This window comes from Sus scrofa, chromosome 4 (assembly GCF_000003025.6).
Source record: "Sus scrofa isolate TJ Tabasco breed Duroc chromosome 4, Sscrofa11.1, whole genome shotgun sequence".
NCBI classification, from domain to species: domain Eukaryota; kingdom Metazoa; phylum Chordata; class Mammalia; order Artiodactyla; family Suidae; genus Sus; species Sus scrofa.
Window position 1 is genome coordinate 25,467,063 of NC_010446.5, and position 27,220 is coordinate 25,494,282.

A 27,220-nucleotide genomic window follows, 5' to 3' on the forward strand; every position below is an offset into this window, starting at 1 on the left:
TCTGTGAAAACACTGTGCCAAGTCATTCTGTTTATTGTTTCATATAAACTATGACAACCCTATTAGAAACCCATTTTACAAATGGAGACTGTATCTTAGAAAAACTATGTGTGTAATACTTGACAGTGAGTTTATTACCACCACTATCTAACAGAATTTTTAATATTCCTACATTTTAATTCAGGACATATCAGAACAAGCACATTTTTTGAATAAAAATATGCATAATGATTTCTTTCTCTTTTGTCCATCTGCTCTTCTGTTATCTGAGGATAGTTTTTCTTAGTTCTAGTCTCTGACTGAAATCAAGTTGACTTATATGAATTTCCATTTATGTTGTCTGGTTATCAGTTGATCTAGGTGACAAAGTATCTTCTCCTTGTCACACTGACACTCTATTCTCATTTACATCTGGTTAGTGTCAATTTCCACGTTTATATTGAAGAATATTTGAAAGACTGACTGACGGACCAGTCCTAAAAAGGACTCATTGTGGAAAGAGAAAGAAAAAAAAAAACTGTGAACATTTTTAAAAAGAGTTTGAAAAATAGTATCATTGCACATATCAGATCTTTTCCAAATTGAAATCACTTGCCCATTTTGCAATAATGACTCATCGTTACTTATGTTTTCCATTTACTTGTTTTAGTCTCATTTTATATCACTTTTTTCAAACAATGGAAGTGGAAGGATAAATTAGGAGTTTGGGATTAACATATACATACTACTATATATAAAATAGTTAATCAAGGACCTATTGGATAGCACAGGGAACTGTATTCAGTTTCTTATAATAGCTTGCAGTGGAAAAGAATCTGAAAAAAAATATACATATATAACTGAACCACTTTGCTGTACACCTGAAACTAACACACTGTAAGTCAACTATACCTCAACAAAACAAAACAAAAACAAACAAACAAAAACAATGAGGACTCCAAGACTATCCAGCATTTGGAGCTATACAGTTGATGAATAATGTTAAAGAATGTTATTTATCATACTCTGGATTTTTGAATTTTTTACTGAAGATTTTGATGATTCTTTGGATCAAGTAAGAAAATTTATTAAGCACTTCAAGAGAAAGATGAGTGTGGTATAATCCTTTATTTCATTTTGTAATTTACACATAGTATGGAGTGTGTATATGTGTGTGTGTGTAATTATTAGTCCTTTACATGTGTTTGAGACAGTGTCATTAAAAATTCACATGAGACCACAATGCAATGCCACACCATGCCCAGTAGGACAGAACAAATGAAAAAGTAAAAAATTTTCAAGTTTCAATGATGACATAGGGCAACTGGATTTGTTGATGGAAATGTAAACTGACACAGACATTTTGTAAGCAGTTATTTATTAAAGCTGAAATACATATACATATATATGTTTATTTATTTCCCACTACGTACTGATTCTACTCCTAGATATTTATCCAAAAATAAATAAATAAATGCATGTTCTTCAAAAGATATACCTTATAGCAGCACTATCTACATTCATGCTAAAGCACAAACCACCTAAATGACCATTGACTGTTGAACAGATAAATGAACATGGTGCATTTAAAAAAATGAAATGTATCACTAAAAATAAACAAGTTACAGCCACATGCAAAAGTATAGATTAATCTAACACACTTAAAGTTCAGTAAAAACTCAGACCCAAAAGGGTATATGTCATATGAATCCATCATAAAAACTACTAAGGAAAATTAGTAAATCTGTCATATCTTGTTAGAAGTCAAATGAGTGGTTACTTTTGTCAAAGAACTTCTACTTTAATAGAAAATATAATTTCCTTGAAATTTTTAGAAAACTTGATTCCTTTTTAGGCTTTAATTTCAAAATTTTGCTTCCAAGAAGTTGACTCATTATATACCTTATAGAGAATCTAAGGGAAAGAAACAAACAAAACCCAAAGATATTATACTATTTGTTTTGAATATTTTATAGCAGCACCTTTCATTTTCAGAGAAATCAATCACAAGAAGACTCCTGATTTTAGTTAGTTTGGTAACTCTGTGTATCTTAATGAAATAGTTTAAAAGTCTGATTTTCTTTTTCTTAATAGGTGTGCAATTTAACTTTCACACTTTTCATTTGGAAGACCATCATGACTACTTGCTGATCACAGAGAACGGTAGTTTTACTCAACCACTTGCTCGTCTGACTGGTTCAGAACTTCCTTCAACAATCAATGCTGGTCTGTATGGAAATTTCAGGGCTCAATTGCGCTTCATTTCAGATTTTTCAATATCGTATGAAGGATTCAATATTACATTCTCTGGTAAGAAAATAAGTTAAGAAATCAGATTTTTAAAAGCATGAGCATGACTTATGTATGACAAAATAGAGACAAAAAAGAGAAAAGAAGGAAAAAATTAAAGAAATATCTGTTAACCAATTTTAAGGAAAGTTTGAAAGATTGGAAGATTGTCTGAGGTAGTCTATTAAAAGGGACTGTTAATCAATAGCATAAATATTTCACTAAAATTCTTCCAGAAGAACATTAAAAATATATTTCTTTAACTTGCACTCCTGCAGAATTCTGAGAGAAAAACTTGCTAACATACCAGGTGAACTTAAAATGAAAGTTTAGATATATATCTACATGTATATTTAAAGTTTCAATTAGACTATAAATGCAATGTGAGTTTAACCAGTGGTATTCTAGTTTTATTCTAATTTTGTGTTTCTGAGAAAAGGCATAGTTTTAGAGGCCAAGATTAAGGTAAACTTTATTCATTTGGAACTAGATGATCTAGAAACGAATTAATGTGGTTATCCCTTTATTCTAGAATAACCTCATCTATAGGCAACATTATAACTTGGATTCTAGTGAAAAAAAAAAAATAGAAGACAAGAGTGAATACAAAGTATGATAAGGTAGCTTTACTTTCCAGTTAAATGGAATAATGAAAAAGAATACAGAAACAAATTAATAAGTAAATCTTATGCCAACTTGCTAACATTATATATATTATAATTTTACATAAGTATATAAATAAAATATAATTTATATAAATAAAACTTAGAATGCTAAACTTGCTCAATTGTTATTCTAGTATTTCTATAGAAATACCTGTCTTCTAAAATAATTGAAGTGTTTCAATATTGAACAGTAAATGAGCATAGTCATTTTAATCTAGACTGTTAGAAGTATGTCCAAATAAGTTTTTTTTAAACAATGAAAAAATAGGTCATCAACATGAAACAATCCCTCTGTTCTCCATTGCAATTACATACTAACTGTGTGCCCTGGTATATTTTTTAAATAAGCTACTTCTTCTTAGGACTGTATATAAATTATAATATTGTTGTTTAATTAAGTCTACTCTCTCATACCCTGAAGAGTGTTTAGTTGTTCATTTTCATGATGTTCATTTACTGCTTGGTGAAATTTTCTTGTATAAATCTATAATGTACAATTTTCAGTTTATGAGCATTTCAATCTTACATAAACAGTTGCATCTGAAGTCACATATTTTTCAGAATATGGATTAACTGAATCTCTTATATACTAGGGGCACAAGAGCCTTTGTTATTTAGACTAAAACTATTAAGTAAGAGTGATTTCAAAATACCAATGATTTCATTCCAAATGTTATTGTGCATCTGAAAATATGAATCTATTATGTGATTATTATAAGTCAAAATCTATGAAATGGAAATGTTTTTAATGCAGAAGAGAAAATATGAAGTAAATAGATGCATTTTCAATTTATCACTCAGAAGGTGAAATTTTCTCATCTGTATTGAATTTCACACACGAGTATTTATTAAATGATTAAATCTTTCACAAAAGAAAAATATGTGTTCCATTAGCATGAACTGATGATAATACATATAGTCACTTTTAAAATGTATGGCTGACCCATAAAGCATCCAGTTTGCAAGTTAAAGGAACATTCTACAAACATTTTGTTGTTGTTATTCTCTTCAAACTAATTACAGAATATAACCTGGAACCTTGCAAAGATCCTGGAATTCCTCAATTTGGAAACCGAATTGGGTTCAGCTTTGGAGTTGGTGACACTCTGACCTTCTCATGCTCATCAGGTTATCGTCTGGAAGGGACGTCAGAGATCATCTGTCTTGGTGGTGGCCGACGAGTGTGGAGTGCACCTCTGCCAAGGTGTGTGGGTACGTGGTCAGCTGCTTTCATTTGCTTGTATGTGTAGTCACTGTCCATGGAGTTGCATGATTATACATCATTTTTTTAATAATATGTTGAATTTCTTCATTTATTTCATATTAGTATTTAATTTTGTTTTCCACTTGGTAATCTAGTGTACCTCAATTGCCTTCTCAATTGCTCCATTCAAGAAACCATGCTTCTAAATTTGTTTTCAGATGATGGGTATAAGGAATGAAAATGCAGATATACAAATATATATAGATATATAGATAGATAGATGATAGAGAGTAGGTAGATGATAGAATCATATTTTGAGCGCTTACAGAAAATTAATTCTTATATGCTATTAATAGGTGATTTTTTTGGGTGAAGTTTTGATAGTATTTTGTAACTTAAAATGAACATGCATGAAATATGATTGTAAGGAAAAATACTAGATAATTAATTAAAGGGGTATGAAGGCAAGTATTGACTCAATATTACAATTTATAGAATTGATCTATTGTGATAGTTGAATTAAGATGGTAATTCATTTCATGTTGTGAGATAAAGAATAACAATAATTAAAGTATTGGAAATTTGGAACACTACCTCAACCTTTGGAAATAAATGTTTTTACTAATAAAAAAAATCTGTAAAGAAAATGAAAAACTTTTCACTAGGACTTAAGTCATTTTCTACATATATGTTAGTACATAGAGAGGCAAGTATTTTTTTAGGTCATCAGCCATTCAGTGTTATCAGTACTCATTTTTATGATAGAACAAGATGCAAGTGATATTTTATTATTATTATTATTATTCATAAAGGTCTTAAAACTCTCAAAAGCATTTAATTTGAATTTAATTGTAAATTTAATTGTGGGTCACAGATCTGTATGTTATAATATACTATAAAATCAGGCAGAGTGGTGGAGATTTGATCTGTGGTTTAGGACTTTCTCTCTCTCTTTTTTTTTAATTTTTATGGCTTCACCTGTGGCATATGAAAGTTCCTTGGCCAGGGATTGAATGTAAATCACAGATGTGATTATGCTAAGCTGCAGCAATGCCAGATCCTTTAACCCACTGCACCTGGCCAGGGGTCAAACCAGCATGTCTGCAGCAACCCAAGCCACTGCAGCCAGGTTCTTAGGTTCTTAATCTCTGTGCCATAGAGGGAACTCTTTTTTTTTTTTTTTAAATGGAGGCACTATGTCCCACAGATAAAAATTCAAATGGAGAAGAGGAAACCCCCTATGACTTATTCAGTATATTGCCCATTGTATAGAATGTGGTGGGAATTCCCGTGGATTCCTAAATCCAGTTTTAAATATATATGTGTATATATATTTTTTTTTCATGCTAGTATAAGTTTGAAGGCTTCTATAGTTGTGAGATTATCTTCACAGCCCCTGTTAGAACATATAATAGACAAGCTGATATGTAATAGACAAAATTTCTTTTTAAAATCACAAGCAGGAGTTCCCGTCGTGGCGCAGTGGTTAACGAATCCGACTAGGAACCAATGAGGTTGCGGGTTCGGTCCCTGCCCCTTGCTCAGTGGGTTAACGATCCGGCGTTGCCATGAGCTGTGGTGTAGGTTGCAGACGCGGCTCGGATCCCGCGTTGCTGTGGCTCTGGCGTAGGCCAGTGGCTACAGCTCCGATTCAACCCCTAGCCTGGGAACCTCCATATGCCGCGGGAGCGGCCCAAGAAATAGCAACAACAACAAAAAGACAAAAAAAAAAAAAAAAAAAAAAAAAAATCACAAGTAACCACAGAGTCTTAGCTGGGAGGTGGTAAGCAGTCATATGCTCAGAACATCTTTTCCAGGAAGCTTTATAGAATGCAGCCCTTCTGTTTTTGTTTTTATACTTTGGGATTGTTTGTTTTTATTTTCTCTGTTATTACCAGATTTGGAATCCCCTTCCTTTTGTGAATTGCCTTCATTTCCATTTTTGTTTAGTGTGAATATTTTCAAAGTCCAGTTAATGAGAACCTTTGAGAATAGTCCAAGTGAGGGCTATAGAGTGCCTGGCTTTATATTTTGGTCATTTGATATTGGCTTAGCTTACTTTTCTACACTTCCATTTTTCTTATTAGGAAGATGGTTACATTGTGTTTATGTTGGTTACAATGGTTAAAAGAGATAGGGCATGTCAAGCAGACATCTAATACAATCCCTGAAATGTAGGAGGGGTTCAGAATTTAGATATTGTTATAACTCTTATTGTATTGAAAATAATCTGGTATTAATCCAGCTCACCAATATAGTTTATTAAACCAATTATAGTAGGAAATGAATTCCTTGTTATAAAATACTTATATTTATGAATATCTACCTGGCTCTTACATATATTTATATTTACTTCATTTATTTCTCACTATAATCCTATTATTCCCTCCATTTTTCATCAGACTAACCTGAGTCTTAAGAGATTTTAAACAACTTGCCCGAGATCGTCAAGGTTGCATGTGGCAGAAACATACATTTTTCTCATTTTAAAACTTCAGTTTTTTTTTCACTAGGATGGTATAATTTCAAAAAGGTTGAGGGAAAGGAGAATCGCAAAGAATTCTAAATCACAGAGTTGATTAATATTTTCTATGTACTGAAAACATACCAGGATGTTATACATGGTGAGAAGAAAGAGTTTGAATCTACATTTTTAGGGTTTACTCAACTTTTACAATAAATTTTAATAAATAGATTTCTGAAAGTTTGACTTTGCAAAAAAAGTAAATTCAAGTTAGTTTTGTTTAATTAAAATATTTCTTTGAGAGTAGGTTTATTTGTGCTTAAATCTTTAGTGGGAAGTATGGCATGAAATCACCCTGAGGACAAATTTAGAAAGCAGGTATTGTCATGAGAATTTTTCCCTAATTTTTAAATTAACTGTGCTAACTTTTAAGCTTATTACAATATACAAAAAAGTCTATTGGCTTTAATAAATTCTATTATAGGTATTCATTTAAGTTCCAATATGGGGGAGAAATATTCCTTCAGATGGTTTGACTTTAAAAAATTTTATTTCTCCAATTTTCTCTAAACTTTTCTTCAGTATTTTTCCTATGCTTTAAAGCAAATATGTTCCTTTTTGCATTTCTTGTTCCGCATATGCATATATGTGTGTGTATATATATATATCTTATTTTGTTTTCTTTTCAAAGTTCACAGTCTTCAGTCATATAAAATGCACATTACTTATAACTATTCATATAAACAGACCTGATTTTAGCAATGCTAGTTTATTTGGACAGATTCCATTTCTTCGTAGATTCTTTGTACTTTTCACCTCATATATCTCTAAAGCCAATTCTCTAATGCATAGTTGCTTAAAAAAATGTTGTTTAGTGCTCAGCATCGCTGGCCTCATAGAAAGTTTATGTTATAGTCAGTGGCCAAATTATGAGTAGGTTATATTCCAGAAGTTTATTTCTGCTTCAGTTAATTGGAGTCTAGGTATTCTTTCCTTGGCACAAGGTTGCAAACGGACACATTCCCAGTACAAATCATAGATGAGGTTTTAAATTTTATGTCAAGTGTAAAATAATACTAACATTTACTAAAATGACTTAAGGATATGTAGGTTATATAAGAACGTGCCTGACTGGACATTAAGGCAACTTGATAAAGCAATTTTTCGGAATCTTACTTTTTATTTTTATTTTTTTTTCCATATGTTTAATTTTGATTCTGTGTTTAGTGTATAAATTGGCTGGTGTTTTCAGTTTCTGTTGGTAGAATTTGGTGAAATTTATCTTAATCCTAGATATTAGATGAATAATAAATAACATTTTCATTTAAGCAATTTCCTGAGTAACCTCCGCATTCATTTTAAGGTAATATTTTAACAAAATGATAAAATGTGCTAACACCATAATATGGTCTTTACAATCTATAGAAGATTACATCATGTAGTGTCACATTCCAAAAGTCTACCTATGCCGTGAAAGCAGATATATCATAGTGATTTTATCAGTGAAGATACAATTCTGTAAAGAACTCAAGGTTGCATGTAAACTCAGGGGCAGAGCTGTGCCTGTCACGAGTTCCAAGGCCCAGGCTTGTGCTTCATTTACATCACCACATTGCTGTCTTTGACTGGAGGCTTCAATAAAGTTGAGAGGAAATCTGGTCTTAGTTATAGTTGATACATGACTTCAGAAAACTCTTTAGGCTCTGTGTCTATGTTCTACTGTCACTCAATATTGTGGGTTACTTAAGTGCAGGGGTTTTTTTTTTAATTGAAGTATAGTTAACATACTATATTATATGACTATGAAATGTGCAACTGTGATTCAACATTTATGTATACTATAAATTGATCACCAAGTCACCAAAGTTATTGCAATATTATTGACTGTATTCCTTATGCTGTAGATTACATCTTGGGATTTACTATGTTACTGAAAGTGCGTACCTCTTAATCCTCTTCACCTCCCCGCCCCCCTCCCCTCTGGCAGCCACCAGTTTGTTCTTTGTATCTGAGTCTGTTTCTCTGTTTCTGTTTTGTTTTGTTTATTTGTTTTGTTTTTTAGCCTCTACCTTTAAGGGAAATCATATATGGTGATTGTCTTTTTCTCTCTGACTTATTTCACTTGGCATAATACCTCCGAGTTCATCTATATTGTTGCAAGTACAGGGTAATTTGTAGAGGCAGAAGAAGAAACTTCATAGCAGTCGAGATTTTAACACCCACTCAGTAGCAGGACTTCTCCCAAAGAAGTAGCCTCCACTGCAGGCTCATAGTTCACATTTTTACATCCCAGCCTTTCCTAAACCATGAGATCTTTGGGAAGTTATTTGGAGCTCTTTCCTGCAAGTTCTCTCAAATGTCAAATGTGAATAATTACATTCATGGTGCAAGATAACTTGTAGCCCAAAGCAATAAAAGATGTGTAAATCACCTATTGTAGCACTCAACAAATGGCACTTATTCAACAAAACTTAGTCCCTTTTCCTTGTGCCTGCAACCCTCTCTACCACCACATATCCTGTTCTCCTAAGGGCCATGATGACTAAGAGCTGTGAAGAGAGATTTCCACCAACCAGCAGGAAAGGAAAGGGAGGAAGAAGAGGAGAAAAAGTTTTAGCAGCTGAGTACTTCACATTCATAATCTTATTTACCACTTAGCGATCAAGATTCAAGTGTTACCTTTAAAAAAATGCATGTCTATAATTGTGTCTTGTATTTTGAAAAAGATAAAAATCATAAACAAGTAAAATGCTATTAAGTGGACATTTTTTATATTTAAGTCCTTAGTCTGGAGATCTGCATTTCTAAGGAAATGGATATCTGATCACATTTTTAAGTGGCAACCAAATATTCAAAAGCAAAATTCAACTTGTATATGTAGTTGATTACTTTGAAAATAAGAAATACTATAAGTGCTTGATTTCCTTTTCTAAAGTTCACAATACAAAAATCACTGGCATTTTCATTGTTATCTTTCTTAATCAAAAGACAAAACAAAACAAACAAAACTCATGTCTTTATTCATCTTCCAAACATACCAGGAACCATGCCAGGTGATGTTGCAAATAAACAAGGAGCTAATGAAAACATGTTGTTTTGGACAGTAAATTAGCAAGTTCAATATTACTAATGATTTGTCTTTAAGCAAGAGTCCATACATTTGAAGAATCCCAGACATTTTGAAGTCATTTTAAAGATGTTAATTTGTTCATCTTTATAGTGTATTTAATATATCTATGTCTTTTTCTAATTTTATGTGTCATCAATTTTTACTGGACCTTGTAAAGGTAATAACATCATGCCTTTATCATGAGTGAAATGAGAAAATGATAACTCTATGTTATAAATCTACATATTTTTCTCCCTTTTCAGACTTTTTAGATGATATATCCTTATTGCTTTTTTTTATATATATAATGATGTTTATTTTTTTCCATTATGGCTGGTTTACAGTGTTCTGTCAATTTTATACTGTACAACATAGCGACCCACTTACACATACATGTATGTATTCTTTTTTTTTACACTATCATGCTCCATCATAAGTGACTAGACATAGTTTCCAGTGCCACAGAGCAGGATCTCATAGCTAATCCATTCCAAAGGCAATAGTTTGTATCTATTAATCTCAAGCTCCCAATCCCTCCCATTCCCTCCCCCGCCCCCCAGGCAACCACAACTCTATTCTCCAAATCCATGATTTTCTTTTCTGTGGAAAGGTTCATGTGTGCCACATTTTAGATTCCAGATTTAAGTGATATCATATGGCATTTGTCTTTCTCTTTCTGACTTATTCACTCAGGATGAGAGTCTCTAGTTCCATCCATGTTGCTGCAAATAGCATGATTTCATTCTTTTTTATGGCTGAGTAGTATTCCATTGTGTATTATACCACTTCTTCCTAATCCAATCGTCTGTCAATGGACATTTGGGTTGTTTCCATGTCTTGGCTATTGTGAATAGAGCTTCAGTGAACATGCAGGTGCATGTGTCTTTTTTAAGGAGAGTTTTGTCTGGATATATGCCCAAGAGTGGGATTGCTGGGTCATGTGGTAGTTCTTTGTATAGATTTCTAAGGCATCTCCATTACTGTTCTCCATAGTGGTTGTACCAGCTTACATTCCCACCAACAGTGCAGGAGGGTTCCCTTTTCTCCACACCCCCCCTGCCCCGCATTTGCTCTTGGTGGACTTCTTAATGATGGCCATTCTGACTGGTGTGAGGTGGTATCTCGTGGTAGTTTTGATTTGCATTTCTCTAATAATCAGGGATGTTGAGCATTTTTTTCATGTGCTTGTTGGCCATTTCTACATCTTCCTTGGAAAAGTGTCTATTCAGGTCTTTTGCCCATTTTTCAGTTGGGTTGTTGGCTTTTTTGCTGTTGAGTTGTATAAGTTGTTTGTATAATTTGGAGCTTAAGCCCCTGTCAGTTGCATCATTTGAAAATATTTTCTCCCATTCTGAAAGTTGTCTTTTTGTTTTCTTTTTGGTTTCCTTTGCTGTGCAAAAGCTTGTCAGTTTGATTATGTCCCATGGGTTTATTCTTGCTTTTATTTCTGTTGCTTTGGGAGACTGACCTGAGAAAACATTTGTAAGGTTGATGTCAGAGAATGTTTTGACTATGTTTTCTTCCAGGAGTTTGTCTTGCCTTGTATTTAAGTCTTTAAGCCATACAGACCAATGGAATAGAATAGAGAACCCAGAAATAAACCCAGAGACCTATGGTCAATTAATCTTTGACAAAGGAGGCAAGAACATACAATGGGAAAAAGACAGTCTTTTTAGCAAGTATTGCTGGGAAACCTGGATAGCTTCTTGGAAATCAATGAAGCTGGAACATACCCTCACTCCATGCACAAAAATAAACTCAAAATTGCTTAAAGACTTAAATATAAGAGAAGACACCTGATGGCTATTTTTTAGTTTTAAAATGAACGTTAGCAATATGGGATCAAGGTGAAGCATATATGGGGACTCTCTGTACTATTATTTTAACCTCTTTGTTAAGCTAAATTTACTCTAAAATGAAAATTTTATTAAAAATTCCAAATAAGAATAAAATCCACTTGAAGAACCAGTTCATATTTAAACAAATTCTATTTATTTCATCTCAACCTCCTAGCTCTCTATACTAAAGTTATACACATCACATACCCACACATGTATCAGATAGGACTGATGTATCTAACGTAGATATATAGTACTATAGGAAGCAAATTAAGATTAAGAGCTTTCACTTGCTCTCAGACACTACCATTAATTAGTTGGATGACTTTAAGAAAATATCTTTTTTTTTTAAATTGAAGTATAGTTGATTTACAATGCTCTATTAATTATTGCTGTATAGTCAAGTCAGTTATATAATATATTCAGTTGTATATAGTATTATGCACTTTTAAAAATATTATTTTCATTATTGTTTATCAGAGACATTGTATATAGTTGTCTGTCCTATGTAGTAGGATCTTACTGTTTATCCTCTCCATGTATAATAGCTTACATCTTTTAACCCTAAACTCCCATTTCATATCTCCCACAAATACCTCCCCTTTGGCAACCACAAGTCTGTTTTTCTTGTGTGTGAGTGTGTTTCTTTTTCATGTATAGGTTCATTTGTATCATACTTTTGATTCAAAATATAAGGGCTGTCATATGATATTTGTCTTTCTCTTTCTGTCTTCATTTAAGCAAATATCTTAATTTTCTGTGGTTCTCTTTTCTGGAAAGGATGATGGCTATATGAGTTTACTCAACCCAAATGTTTCTTGAAAAGATAAGAGAAAATATTAGAAAGTTCTGTGACAGATTACATACACAAATATATTTTATATTATTCTTATATAATTGTGACTGGATGCATTGATTTCTTGATTTGACGATATGAAAAATTTATAATAATATCTTATATTTCAGTGCTATTTTTTTTTTTAAGATTTTCTCTGAGTTCCTGTTATGGTGCAGTGGAAATGAATCCAACTAGTATCCATGAGGATATGGGTTCAATCCCTGGCCTCACTCAGTGCTTTAAGGATATGGCTTTGCCGTGAGCTGTGGTGTAGGGTTGCAGATGTGGCTCAGATCCTTCATTGTCATGGTATAGGCCAGCAGTTGTAGCTTTGATTCAACCACTAGCCTGGAAACTTCCATATGCCATGGGTTCAGCCCTAAACAAAAAAACAAACAAAGAGAAAACAGAAAACCGAAAACCCCACACAAGTTTACATTTCCATGGTTTCTGTGGGTGGGTAGTCTGGGACAGCTTAAGTATATTCTCTCTTCAGGTTTCTCAAGGCTGCAATCAAGATGTTGACCAGGTCTGAATTCTCATTTGAGGTTCAGGATCCTCTTCTAAATTTACATCATTTTTGGAAGGAATCCGTTCCTTGAGGTTGTGGGACTGAGAGCTTCAGTTCTTTCCTCAGTTCCTAGGGACCAGCTACAGTTCCTTGCCATGTGAACTTCTCCAAATCATATGCTTCCTTCATCAAAACAGCAAGGAGAGTCACTAGCATGATGCAGTTTTGCATAATGTCATATAAACACAGGGATAATTAGAAGCAAATCACATGTCCCACTTAACTCAAGGGGAGGGGAATGTATTAAGGCATGAATGCCAATAGGTGGATATGATGGGAAGGTCACATTAAATTTGACACCAGTTAACCTTAGAAAGATCAGATCATCTGTCTATGCCCTGCTTCAATCACTAAGTGATTTGTCATGACTAGTAGATACACTGAAATTCCTAAGTTCCTTGTTAGCTTGGCCTTGCTGTCCTCTCTATAGCCATTCTTCCATATGCATCCTGGAATATATTCACAAGATGTTACATGCCATTCCCAAATATTCCAAGCACTTTCTACATTTTAAGATGCTAAGGAAGTGTTTAGGTCTACTCTATGTAAATGACCAAACTCTCACTTGTATTGGCACAAGCAATCACTTTATCGCCAAGAAGGTACATGCAAAGGTACAGTGAGAGAAAGCACTAAAAGCATTGTTCAGTGGCTGAAGAAGACCTCAAATTTTAATCTGTTCAGCTTTCATCTCTATCACTGTATCATAGATAAAGACACCATTATCTCCCACTATTTACTTGATTATTGTAAGAGCCCAAATGGATCCTACTCTCCATTCCTACCCCTTTTCCCCAAACCAAGTAGAAGAGTCAGAATGAATTTCCCTAGATAAAGATTTGAAGATGTCACTCTCTTGCTTAAAATTCTTCCATTGTTCTCCATTGCCCTCAAATAAATTCTGCATGTTACTCTCTTATTCCTATCCCCACTCCATAATTTTGCCTATATGGCTTATCCTTCAGCCTCATATTTTTTATGCCTCCTGATGTGAAGTCTTTTTGACTTTCAAAGAATGTGTCGTGTGTCCTTCCTGCAGGTTGCATGCACTTTTCTGTATTTACCCTTTCTATGACTAATAATGCTGTATCAAATTGCCTTTTTATTTACCACAGTGTTTAGCATATAGAAAGCTTTCAGTAAATTAGTTAAGTTGGTAAAGAAATGAATATATAATAGGGGCAAAGCGCCTTTATTTTTCCATTTTCATCTTGCTAAGATTAATATATATGAATAAAGCTATACTTCAGAGTTACTCTATTCAGCCTAACAATGGTAAAGGACTATAACCGCCATTTCTGCCTGGACCATCACATTATTCCTTAGTCTATAATGCAATTGCTATGTGGAAATTAACACAGAACCCCTCAAACAAATCAACCAAACAATGAACAATAAAAGTGCCTGAAAAGACTAATAAGAGCAGTCTTATAATTATGATAGAAACAAAAGACATACATTTATAAAAAATTAAATATGGCAAGAAAATATTGAATCTTATATATGTATATGGGCTAAATCTTTCCCCAGTTCATAGTAAAATTCATAACTCAATGAGGAGACTTGCTCACTTTTTTTTTTCCCTGATGGAATGAAAGGAAAGGAAAAAATTTGTCTGATAGAAGCTGAGAATTCACAATTTTCACTAGGTTAATATATTAACAATATTTTTATTTGAAGCAGGTTAAATTGGGGGCAAATTTTTGCTATATGTAAATATGAGCCATAAAGAACAAAAGCATTGCATAAGCCAGTGTTAATGGGAAAAAATGCACATTTCCTACTTAATATAACTGCATTGGGGTCTATGAGCTAAAAGTCTTCTCATTCATTTGGGATTTATAAATAAATGGATTTAAAGAGAACCTTTTATAATCTGAGTAAGGAGTATAACCTCAGGAAACTCCTGAACTTCCTTTATTATACTGCAGTTGGCAAATGAATGCTGCTGTTTCCTGTGAGCCTGATGCCTGTGAGCCCCTTGAAGGTGAAGTTTGTATCTTAGTTATCTTTGTACCTCCTGTGTGTTTGCCATAAACTCTGGCATATCACGAATGCCCATTCTGAGCATAAGACAGTATAAAGTTAATTCACCATGTTATCATCATGAACCAAGGAGGTCAGAGTAGATCATGCCTTATTGACACATAGTAGTGATTCACTCACAAGACTTTCATTGAAATGATTCTTTGTATTATTAGGGTCTCAGATTTATTTGGACAAATTATATATATTAAATTATATATATGTATATATATACAAATTACATATTTGTATATATATATATATAATTGTGTGTGTATATGTGTGTATGTGTGTATTTCAGATTTGAGGATCTGAAATAGCAGATTCCTAAAAAACATTTCATTTCCCTTAGGTGTCCTCATGCTCTGACTGTAAATCTTGTTGCAAGCCAAAATCTGCCTGCTGGTTGGAAAGTTGGAAGATGAGTTAGTTCTGGAGTTACATAGAGGACGTAGTCTGCTTTACAGAGAGTTGAATTCCAGAGAGGGGAAAAAAGTGAAGTATTTTCTGGAATCTGTGTTTCAGGGTCATGTCCTTAAAGCAACTCCAACAGTAAGGGTCTCACATTAGAAAGAGTCATGAATGTGTTAGAGGCACTTGCTTTCTCAGCACCCTCTGACTGACCTCTTCCTGCTTTTGTGGACAGTGTGCCCAAGTTCAGAAACACCTACACATGCTCTTTTTTCACTTATGTCTAATAAACTTAACCTAGACATATTGGAAAACATGCTGAACAAAAAGGGGGAATAACTAGACCTGTAAGCAGTGTTTATTTTTTTTAAATAAATGTGATATTAACCTAACTGGATGCAATTCATCAGCTTTGCCATTAGACAAACTAATTTTAATTTTTAGTTTAATATATCTTTACTTAATTAGAAAGTAACTGGACCCTAGTACATATTAGTACCAGATAAGAAGTATTTTACTTGAGGTAATAATAAAAGCTAATATCTGCTGTGTGTTTACTATATTCCTGGCATGGTCTTATAGGGTTTGAATAAGGACACTGAGGCACAGTGAGATTAAGTAATTTTCACTAGAAGAATACATTAGCAATATTTTTTATTTGAAGCAGACTAGATTTGGGGCAGTTTTTTTTTTTTTCCTATATGTAGATATAAGCCATGAAGAATAAAAGTATTAAGTAAGTGTTATGATATCCCCAAAACTAGTTCTTGCTTACCACAGTGACATATGTGGCTCTCAGGAAATACTGTCATTTGGCAGTGCAGATAACTGGAGGAGATAATTAAATGTTATTGTTACTTGTAACTGAATTAGATTTTGATGTCGTGTCTCAGGAGAGGGTAGGATTTAATTGAAGTTGCAATAGATCGGCAGTACCTAAAAGTCTTTGAAACTGGGAGGAAAGTTCATTGTCACATGATGCAAATTCATTTTAAAATCACTTCTAGTTATATGTTTTTATAAAATATGTGTCTTTGTGTTGCGTGTACGTGTGTAGAGATTTTTTTGTTCTCGTTTCAGCCTCATAATGTTGAAAATAATAGCAAAAAATATGTATGCCATTAGTACAGATGTTGATTCCTAAATAAATAGTTTTATTGTTCGTCATCTGGTAATGCACTTAGCTAAGATATTGTTCAGGTATACCAAGGGCTTTGAAAACAGACAAAAGCACATTGAAACAGACTAGAACTGTCAATTAGTGACTGTGCATTGTGCTAAGGACCAATCAGCCTTAAGTGCAGTGGCACTAATGGGGTAGGTTTAGGTGAGTCCAAGTGAGTAGGACTGTGATTATTAGACCTAATAAATGGATTCACCCCCTAATCAAGTGTATGTAATAAAATGAATTTCACTTTTCTCATCGTTTCTATTTTTTAACTGTTTCCTCTTCAATTCAATTTTCTGATCTTAAACCCAGCTTCTTCACTGAAAGATAATGCAGCTGAAGTCATCCTCCTTTGTTTATTATACAAAGACAGTTGCTATGGAAATAATATAATGTTATGAAATACGTATTATAAGTTAAATCTAGAATCAAGAAGGGTCTTATGGGTCAGGTATGAGTGTACGTACCTAAAGAAACAACAGCCTCGGTAATAATAAAAAATGTCAATGTAAATTAATGAGAAAACACAAAGAAAAATGAACTTAGAGCTTTGAGAAGTTATTTGCAGAATTTAAATATTGCCCTTCCAGCAGGTGTTTTAAAGAAAAGGAGTTAAGGGATTATTATCCCTCCCACAAACAAAATTTCTGGCTATAAGCCATTTTCTACATCTCTGCATTGTACCCGAGTACGCTTTTGTAGCTTTCTTTAAATCCCAGTTCAATTATTGGTATGCTTAATGTGTAGGTAACATTTTTCTCTTCATGTGTTTTATTTAGTCTACAAAGACTGTATTTCAAAAGGTGATGGATAGTATTTATTTCATGCTTTTTACTACACCTTTCTGAATTTGCACTAGTTGACATTTTATTATGCTTGGTTACAGAATTCTGCAGACATAAAATCACTTATTGATTTTACAATATATTTCTTGTAAAAGTACAAACAAATAACTGTACAAAGAAATACCTAAAGAGAATCAAGCAGAAATAAAGATAACATGCAAATTGCTGAGGTTTAATGAGCATCAAGGGATTTGTGCATTGTTGGTTAGTCAAAGTCAAAAAAACCTAAATACAAAAAATCATGTATTTAAAGAATTTTCAGTCTTTTAGTAGTCTGCCAAAAGCTATAGCAGAGGAAGAAGGAAATTATATTGCTGAGTGCTTATTATGTACATGGCAGCATACCTGGCACTCTAAGTTTTTTTTTTCTTCTTTACTCCTTACAATGCTCTTATTAGATAGATAGTATTTCCATCACCCATATTGAGAAAGCAGTGTCCAAAGAGGTGAAGCAATTCACATTAAGTGTAGCTAGCAAGTATAGATTTATTTTTAAATTTTCAGAGTTGTAATAATAATGCAGTCAAATAACATGACCATTCTGCAAAACATATTGCCATTCTTTGAACATGGTTTTTATTTATTACTATTCTTTTATTTTATGGCTACACCTGCAGTATGGAAGTTCCTGGGCCAAGGCTTGAATCTAAGCCACCGGTGAGACCTACACCTCAGCTGTGATAATGCTGGAGATCAAACCCATGCCTCCACAGCAACCCAGCCACTGCAGTTGAATTCTTAACCCACTGTCCTATAGCGGGAACTCCAATATTATTTTTATTTTCTTCAGGGGAAAAAGAGAATAATTTGGGGATTAAAATAAAAGTATGAAATATGCCAAATAATTTTCTTTAAATTGATTACTTAATTTTCAAGATAGGTGTTTCTATGATGTGTAATTCCCAAATTTTGATGGCTTTTAAGAAATCTTTTTTTTTTTTTTTTTTTTTTTTTGGTCTTTTAGCTATTTCTTTGGGCCGCTCCTGCGGCATATGGAGGTTCCCAGGCTAGGGGTCGAATCGGAGCTTAGCCACTGGCCTACGCCAGAGCCACAGCAACGTGGGATCCGAGCCGCGTCTGCAACCTACACCACAGCTCACGGCAACGCCGGGTCGTTAACCCACTGAGCAAGGGCAGGGATCGAACCCGCAACCTCATGGTTCCTAGTCGGATTCGTTAACCACTGCGCCACGACGGGAACTCCAGAAATCTTTTATTCGTTATATGCATTTCCATAGAAATGTTAATAAAAATAACAAGAATCAAATTATAATGAGTATTGTGATATACTTTAGCTAGGATTAAAATTAGTGTTATTATTTTTAGACATAGATAAAGATGTAACATTGAATACTTTCAAAAACCTTAATATCTATTGCTTATGACTTTTTCTTCCTTAGGAATAGGTCCCTTCCACTCTGCAAAAAAAATGCTCTTCATATTAATGAATCAAGTTTTCTCATTAAGCTCTTTGAGAAACTCTAAACTCAGGCCTTTGAAATTTAGTATTCATTCATTCAATCGTTTATTCATTCATCTATTCCTTAACTTGCCAAACTTAGAGTGACAACAATGTTTTGCATGTTGTGTTAGGTGATGGAGATTTAATAATGGTGGATTCAATATTAGTGATTATTTTTTTATTTTATTTTATTTTTTTTAAATTTTTTTTTGTCTTTTGTCTTTTTTGTTGTTGTTGTTGTTGTTGTTGTTGCTATTTCTTGGGCCGCTCCCGCGGCATATGGAGGTTCCCAGGCTAGGGGTTGAATCAGAGCTGTAGCCACTGGCCTACGCCAGAGCCACAGCAACGCGGGGTCCGAGCTGCGTCTGCAACCTACACCACAGCTCATGGCAACGCCGGATCGTTAACCCACTGAGCAAGGGCAGGGACTGAACCCGCAACCTCATGGTTCCTAGTCGGATTCGTTAACCACTGCACCACGACGGGAACTCCAAGTGATTATTTTTTTAGAAAATGTTGCTCAATATGGTATATTTATTTGTTTTACTACCAAACAAAAATTTAAATCAATCCAATTCAATAGTTAGTGAGCACTGAGTTAGGTGGCAAAGGTAATATATATATAATGTACTTTCCTCCAGGATCTCCAACTCTATTTTAAGTTGAGATAAGACTAATTATGACACCACGAGATGAGAATGAGAAATAAAACTCAAAATACAGCAGAGAGGAATAGCATTTTTTTTTTCCAGAAGGATAGACAACAGTGTCTCAAAAATAGCATATTTGTGAAAAAGAGATAAATTTTACTAAATAGAAATATTGGGAAGGCCCTCTAAGCAAAGGACATAACACAGGTCAAATAAGTAAAAACATAAATGTATCTACAAACCTGTTTTGGGTCTGAATGGCTTTTTTGGAGCTCTTTTTTGAATTCTAGTTTAATAGGTGTGGTCAATGTGAAACTAACACTTTCTTTTTTGTGCTTTTTAATCACTTTAAGAAGGCCACATTTCCTTCCATGATAGATTTTTCTGTGTTGTTGAGAAGCCTAAATAGATGTTTTATTTGAATTAATTTATTAATAAGTAGCAACTCTGTAATATTCCATATGGCACAGAATCTAGACTTGGAAAAAAAAGATACCCTAGGTTTAAATGATGGCTTCACAGCTTTGTGGTTGTGGCAAGTTGGATATGATATTTTACCCCTCTGCCTCCCATCTATAAAATAGAAATACAATAAGAAAATGTTTATTAAATTCTTACTATGCCCAGGCATGGTGCTAAGTGATTTACATATGTTAAATCCAGTTTTTTTCAGCATATATTATGTAGAAAGGTATTGTTACTATCTCCATCCTATGAATGAGACCAATGAGATACAGAGAAGTTACTTTAAGTAGCTGTGTGACCAAGATAACACAATGTTCATTTACCTCATCTTTACATTGTTACAAAAAGTCCCTACTAATTCAATATGCATGAGCTTAAATTAATTATTTTGCATATAGGCCAAAGTAAAAGATCTGTTCTGTTCTTAGGAAACTTGAAGCTGAACGTAACATTTCTCATTGCTTGGTGCAATAGGATGAGGGCTGGAAAAAAAGAGAGGCAGAGTTGGAATAACAGAAACTCTTGTATGCTATACTAAGGAGTAATTGAGACCCATTAAGATTAAGCAACGAAATAATATGGTCAGATTTGCATTTTACAAGATCTTTCAGATATTTACATGTGTGAATGAAAGATCTGGGTTTCCCTAGCTTCTGTTTGCTATATTGAAATTAGGGAAATCCATTAGGAAGGGATTCTAGTATTCCATACATAAGCTCATGGGCCAGAGAAGTAAAATTGGAGAGGAGGGGACAGTTTTAAGAACTGAAAATGTTTGTGGTAGAGATCTTCAGACAGTTTGATTATAAATTCCTCAATTTGCTCAAGTTACATGCTATTGCAGTTATTACCAGTTCCTGGAATCAATTTAGTATAACATCTCCAATTCAGAGACAGAATCTTGGCTTCCTGATCAGAATTCACAGAGCTCCTCTTTTATATGCTCTTCTACTGCCTTTACATCATAGCCAGACCTCAGACCATTCTAAGATCCAACATCCTCTTGAGAATACCACAAAGACAGAATAAGGAGAAACACACATTAGTTGTGTGGCATGGTGTCCAGGCTCTAGGCAGAGGAAAATTCCAACTGAATACACAATCTGGAAATCATGGTAGAACTCCAGGCTGAGAAATAATTTACAGATTTTCAGTATATAAAAGTTATTGAAAGCCATGGGATTGGGTGAGATATGCAAGGAAGTAAGTGTAAACTGAGAAGTCAAGCAAGCCCTGACCTCACCACTGTTTAGAAATCTGGGAGGTGAGAAAGGGTCAGCAAGGAAACTAAGAACAAGGAGTCTGTAACACAAGCAGAAGCATATCCTAGAGGCTAAGGAAGAAAGCATTTCAAGGCTAAAGGAGTAGCCCCTGCCCCAAATGCTGCTGAAAGTTTAAGTTAAATGAGGGGTGTGAAAGTTGTTGATGCACTTGGCAAATGTGGTTTCAATGAGCTGGCAGGGTGAAAGTTTGAGAAACTGGGAGAATTGCGGAGTGAATCTAGACGACTCTTCTTTGAGGAGTTTTGCTGAGAAAAAGATCTTCGTAATAAAGTGGCAGCTCAAGGGGAATGTTGGATCAAGAGAGTTCCCCTCACCCCAAATTTTTTATGATACTGCTTTTCAAACATCCTCCAAAGATGAAAAAATAGGATGTCTGTAGGAGTTTAACAGTTGAAATTTTGCCATATTTGTTTTTTTTGTTCCAATTTCTTTTTACTTTTTACTATGAAAAATTGTAAATATATACAAAATAGAAAGTATATGGTAATGAGTGCTCATGTACTCTCCCTAACTGCAAATATTATCAACTCATGCCATATTTGTATTTATATTATTTTTTCCTGCAGCATTTCAAAGTATACTGCAGACATCAGATATTTCACCCCAGAATCTTTTAATAGGCATTTCTAAAAATAAGGCAATTCTCCTATATAATTTTAACACTATCACCACACCTGGAATCATTTAACATCCAGTCCATATTCAAATTTCCCCACATTTTTCCCCAAGTGTTTGTGTGTGTGTGTGTGTGTGTGTGTGTGTGTGTGTGTATTTCAAATTCGAACTAAAACCCAAATCATGATTCAGGCTTATATTTGGTTGTTATGGTTCTTTAGTCTTTTATTTTTCCTGTAACATGACTTTTTAAAGAGACTGGTCCACTTGTCTGGTAAAATGTTCCATATTCTGGATTTTTGTGATTGTTTCCTTATTGCATTATTTAAGTGTTTCAGTTTCACCACTTTCCCACTCCAACTCCATCAACACCCCATTGCTGTTTATATAAACAGGTTAGTTCTAAAACTTGATTAGTTTATTGTTAAACTTTTTTTTCCTTTTAACCATAGTCCTTCATGTGTGGTGCTTGTACATCATTTTATATCTTATTAGGGGTTATATAAAGTCTAGATGTCTTCCTGTTATGGATGCTGTTAGATCACATGCTTGAAGGTTTTCTAATGAAATAGAAGAAAAATGCCACATTTTATATGCTAATGAAAGCAATCCAACAAAAAGGAGACATTGATGAGGAGGAGAAATTCATAGCTAATCAGCTGAGTGATGTCCTTGCATAAGCAAGAAAAATGTACAAGCAGAGGACCTATACAATGTACAAACCTTAGGAACATAAGTGATTACCCCAAGTGATGGATCACAGGAGAAAAGCAGAGGATGTGGGCACAGACACAAGTAGGTGGGATAATGTAGTGCTGTGCTAGCAGCAACTTGTAAATTCTCTTTTGATTAGTTTTCTCTGTGAAGTAGGAGGTAAGATCATTAGCCAAGAGGAGGGTGGAGGAGGAGGCTCAGGACAGGACAAGAGTCATGTTTTAAGTGTGACAATGAGCCCGGAGCTTAAATCCGGTCAAGGAATGAAAAGGGTAGTAGATTACTGCAGCAGAAGTATAGTCTGATAATTTGTGATCCGAGGCCCAGAATGAGGGAAAGAGTAAACAATGATGGGCATTAAGCAATCCTACTCCACCTCCAGTCCCAGAAGGGAGTACAGGACGGAAAACAGCCACTACTTGAGACACAGAGAAAGCAAAGAAATAAATAATATCAGCTGTTAATCACACCAAAAATTGATATAAGGTTTATATGTATGTCGTCCTAACAAAAATCCTATGTAGGCACTGTTATAATCCTCACTTTATAGACTCAGAAGCTGAGGCACAGGGAGGTTAAAAAAAACATGCACTTGGTAAGTGAAGAAATCAAAAATATTAACTCTCAATCAGATTCTAGGGTCTATGAATCATGTTGATTCAGCTGCTTATTCATATAAAGATTATCCAAACCAAAATAGAGATACGAATCATATAATTATTTGAAGTGAACTGAGCCCCAGAAGATTTGGTTGTAGGCGTTAATTTCACCATGAATATATCTTATAACATATACAGACATAATTATAGAGTGATTTAGTATTAACACTCCTCTCTAGAATATTGATAAAACTAGCCAGGAGTAACTTTAGTTAATGGCTTTCTTATGGCTTGAGTCCCCATCTTTCTTGCTCTTTGTTGCTAATCCACATCATCCATGTCTGTACTCCATGATGGTCCAGATTGAACTAGTTGCTTTTAGGTTTTGTGGTACTTAAAGCTCAAAGAATTTGGAAGCCCTTTCTAGGAAGAACAATGCAAAGTTACAGATGTAAAATTAGGCAGACAGGCTTGCACCTGAGGGGCCCTGAAACTTAAGCTCCATTGGTAAACCTGGCTTGGGATGATTCCTGCTAGTGTTCTGATTGCAGAAAAGTTGCAGTTCTCATTTTTCGGAGATGCAATACCACTCTTTAAAATAGCAACCTTCTATTTCATCTTTTCTATTCTATTTCTTGACTAGGGCTTAATAACCATATTTCTATTCTTCATTCTATTTCTATTTTTGTTCCTAATTGCTGTTTCTCGATTTGAGTTAACTTGAGAGCTCTGAGAAATGGAAGCCTCTTGGGTAATTCTTTTACAGTATGAAAGTCCTCCGCTCTCAACAGTCATTCTTTCATAGTGTGAATTTTATATGTCATGATTTTAAAGCAGGAAAATATATCTTTACAATAATTTTTTTTTTTTTTAACCTGGAGGACTCCTCCCTTTTTACCCAGAGCATTTTCCTCAGGAGTCTTAACTTTGTTGTTAGGAGTTTTTCTTCCTTTTCTTATCACCCCTAATCCATGCCTTGGTTACCTTCCTGAGTTACTGCTGTTTAATCACTTCATGTTCCTGCTTTAAATAATTGGCATGGTAGAAAAAGTTTGGAATTTCAAGTTACAGAATTTGGGGTTAAGTACTGACTTACTACTTACTAGCTACATTATCTTGGACAAGATAGAACACTGGCTTCAATAACTTGCAATCAAAATGGGGATAAAATTATCATGAAAGAAAATTATATGAGAAAGCATGTTGTAAAATAAAAGAATATGTTTTATTCTGTTGCTAGCCTCATCTATAGAGGTGACTAGGACAACTTTGTTGTAGATAAAGTTCCCACAGAACTGCAATTCCATTAAACTGCTTGGGAGAAAAATAAGCAAAAGTTAAGCCAAAGTCATCAAAAACAAAGCTGAACTATTTATTTCTGAGAAACCTCTTCCTTGAGAAGGAAGACAATACTTACCTTTGTGTAAGACTCAGAAATATATTACAGGTAATCTGGCTGAACTCTTAAGAGTTAGGGCTCTTTGATAATAGGCATTCCAGATTCACAAGTAACTACTTCCTCTAACATGAACCCATTGTTCGGAGGTAGCTGAAGGTGTATGATTTTCAGCAGCTGCAAAATAACAGAGTGTCCCGATTCAGTGCTTTTCTCAGGCATCTAGTTCATGGTCCCTCTCCTGCTAATCTCTTGGTGAGCCGTTTGTTCAGATTTCCTTACTGAATTTTGACCTCAACCAGGACCATTCCAGTTTATCAGGCACATTCTTATGTATGTCAGCCTCAAAGACAGAGTTGGAATAGGGGGCTAATGGATATTGGGTTTCATTACCTTTTCTCCTAGGAATTTCTTCTCTTCCTATGTAAATATATAGATGCAAAGAGGCACATAAGGGGGTGGTATTGCTTAATTCCACTGGCAGCTGCAAACATGTATGCTGAAGGAAAGGGAAGGAAAGGTGAAAATTCTCCTCATCTACATAGTCTGATTTGAAGGCCCAGAAATGGCCTATTAAACACATATACATACTTAAGTTTCTTCATGAATTCCTGTTGCCAAGATTTTTTTTTCTGAAAGTTTGGAGTAAAAAGGAGTCTCTAGTGTATATTGGGATAGATAGTAAAAATTATAGTCATTGAAATCAGCTGACCAACATAGTGGTCCTAGGATTTGGCTCATAAAAAGCCAGAGAAAGGACAGATTATCTGCATATTCCCTAGCCATGGAATTTGTTTTTTAAAATAATCTGAAATTTTTTAGTTTTTGACCTTCAAGGATCAGTGTGGAACGTGTCCTTTTAAACAACAGAAGAAAGAGAGACTCTTTATTCAGTGAGATAATTACAGATTTGAAACTGCTGTGTGCTTTACTAATGAGCCCGAATATTTTTAGCTATTGCAGGTTGTTTTCTCCTAGGCATATTTACACATAATCTAGCCCAAACTGCAAAAACTTCACTTGTGCTTTAAAACACTAATTCATGCTCTCTCTCATTCTATTTAATAATGGCCAGGGCTAGAAGTGTGCATATTTAGAGAAGTGGTAATGTTTTAATGTGAAAAAATAAAATCGGCCAAATCAGCTCTTTATTATAACATAGGTGTTAATGTTTTGCTTAAATAAGAACAAAATCTAAATCAATATCATTTTATCCTTATGCTAGAACATGGAAGATCACCTTGGTATACATTAATGTTAATCTACTCCTCATCCAGCTACACATAATCTATATGATTTTGTTGTGAACATTTTTTACGTATATTACTGTCACATTTTTCAAGGAAAACAAGCCTGTTAAGGAAACAGCTCTACTGCGTAGTGAGTGCCCACTTAACCATGCACATTTCCATGGAGGTCATATGGGTGAGGCTTTTCTGCAGTCTGACCCACATCTTGGCAGAATGCCCTGGGTTTATTTCTAGAAGAAGAGGGAATAAGCAGGCTAGTAAGGAATTGCCATCAGGCTGTTTCTCATTTATCTCTCCTTTTGGTTGAGCCAGGACTTTGTGCTGCTCCCCTTTTAGGGAACATTTTCATGCTTCTGGATAAATCTTGTCTGGCTGTAATTTAGAATTGGCTCCTCAATGGCAGAATGACCCAAACCCATGCCATCGGTCATCTGGCCTCTTTGGTTTAATGTCATCCTGTGGGACAAGAGATACAAGGAAAGACATTATGTATGATCTTGGGTTTCCTGTCTGTATAAATAATAAACTGAAATCATCAGGACTTGCTGTCTCACCAGCCAAATCTACAGAAGGGTGGCCAGTTGGTAAACTTCATAGTGACCCTTATGGCTTCATTAGCTTTGTGTTGCTATCTAGGGACTGCTTGGCCACTTGACAATGCCATAACCCATTAAAGCAACGTTCTGAAATCAAGTATTCAGTAAATGCCTATAACGTATTTATCTTTTAGGGTGGGAATTCTGTGTAGTGGCAATATATGTAACATAGGCATTTCCAAACTCTGTATGTCATTGTCATGTATTTCTATTTTTTAAAATAGAAATGACAATTAATAATGCTATTATCATACATGAGGATAAAATGGTACAGTATAATAGATATCATTGCTTAGTGTACACAAATACATGGCTCTGCTCCAAATCCATTACGTGTGCTGACTTCTTGAATCCTCAAACCAACACTGAATTTGGTACTGCAGCTATTCCCACTTTACAGATGAAGACATATGGGATTAAGTAACTGATTTGAGGTCACATAGGTAGAACCCAAATGAGAACCCAGGTGTTTGGACTCTAGACTAATTTTAATTACTGTAGTATATGTGCGTTCAGTTAATGAATGTGACTTTTCCAAACATACCATTTCAGTGGTAGCTCAAAGAAGCTTCTTGGTTATTCTTCGTAGAAATAATCTGTGTCTAATATTAAGTAAGGATAGAATGGGATTTTCTTCCTTAATTTGTTATAATAAATTGCTTTGACTTCTAGTGAAAACAAGACTGATACTTAGCACATGTAATGGATTTTCTATACTTGACATAAATACTATTTTCTTCTTCAGATGGAGTTTATATAACAAAATGCATTAATTTCTCTGTTC

General features: G+C 34.3%; 1 protein-coding gene across 6 annotated transcripts in view; it reads left to right on the forward strand.

Moving 5' to 3' along the window:
- Positions 1–27,220, forward strand: part of CSMD3 (CUB and Sushi multiple domains 3) — a 1,223,593-nt gene that overhangs the window by 819,199 nt on the left and 377,174 nt on the right. For all 6 annotated transcript variants that reach the window (XM_021090582.1, XM_021090583.1, XM_021090584.1 and 3 more), the window contains 2 exons: positions 2,074–2,289; positions 3,957–4,145. In XM_021090582.1, the coding sequence (XP_020946241.1) occupies positions 2,074–2,289; positions 3,957–4,145 (405 nt within the window). The remainder of the gene's footprint in view (positions 1–2,073; positions 2,290–3,956; positions 4,146–27,220) is intronic.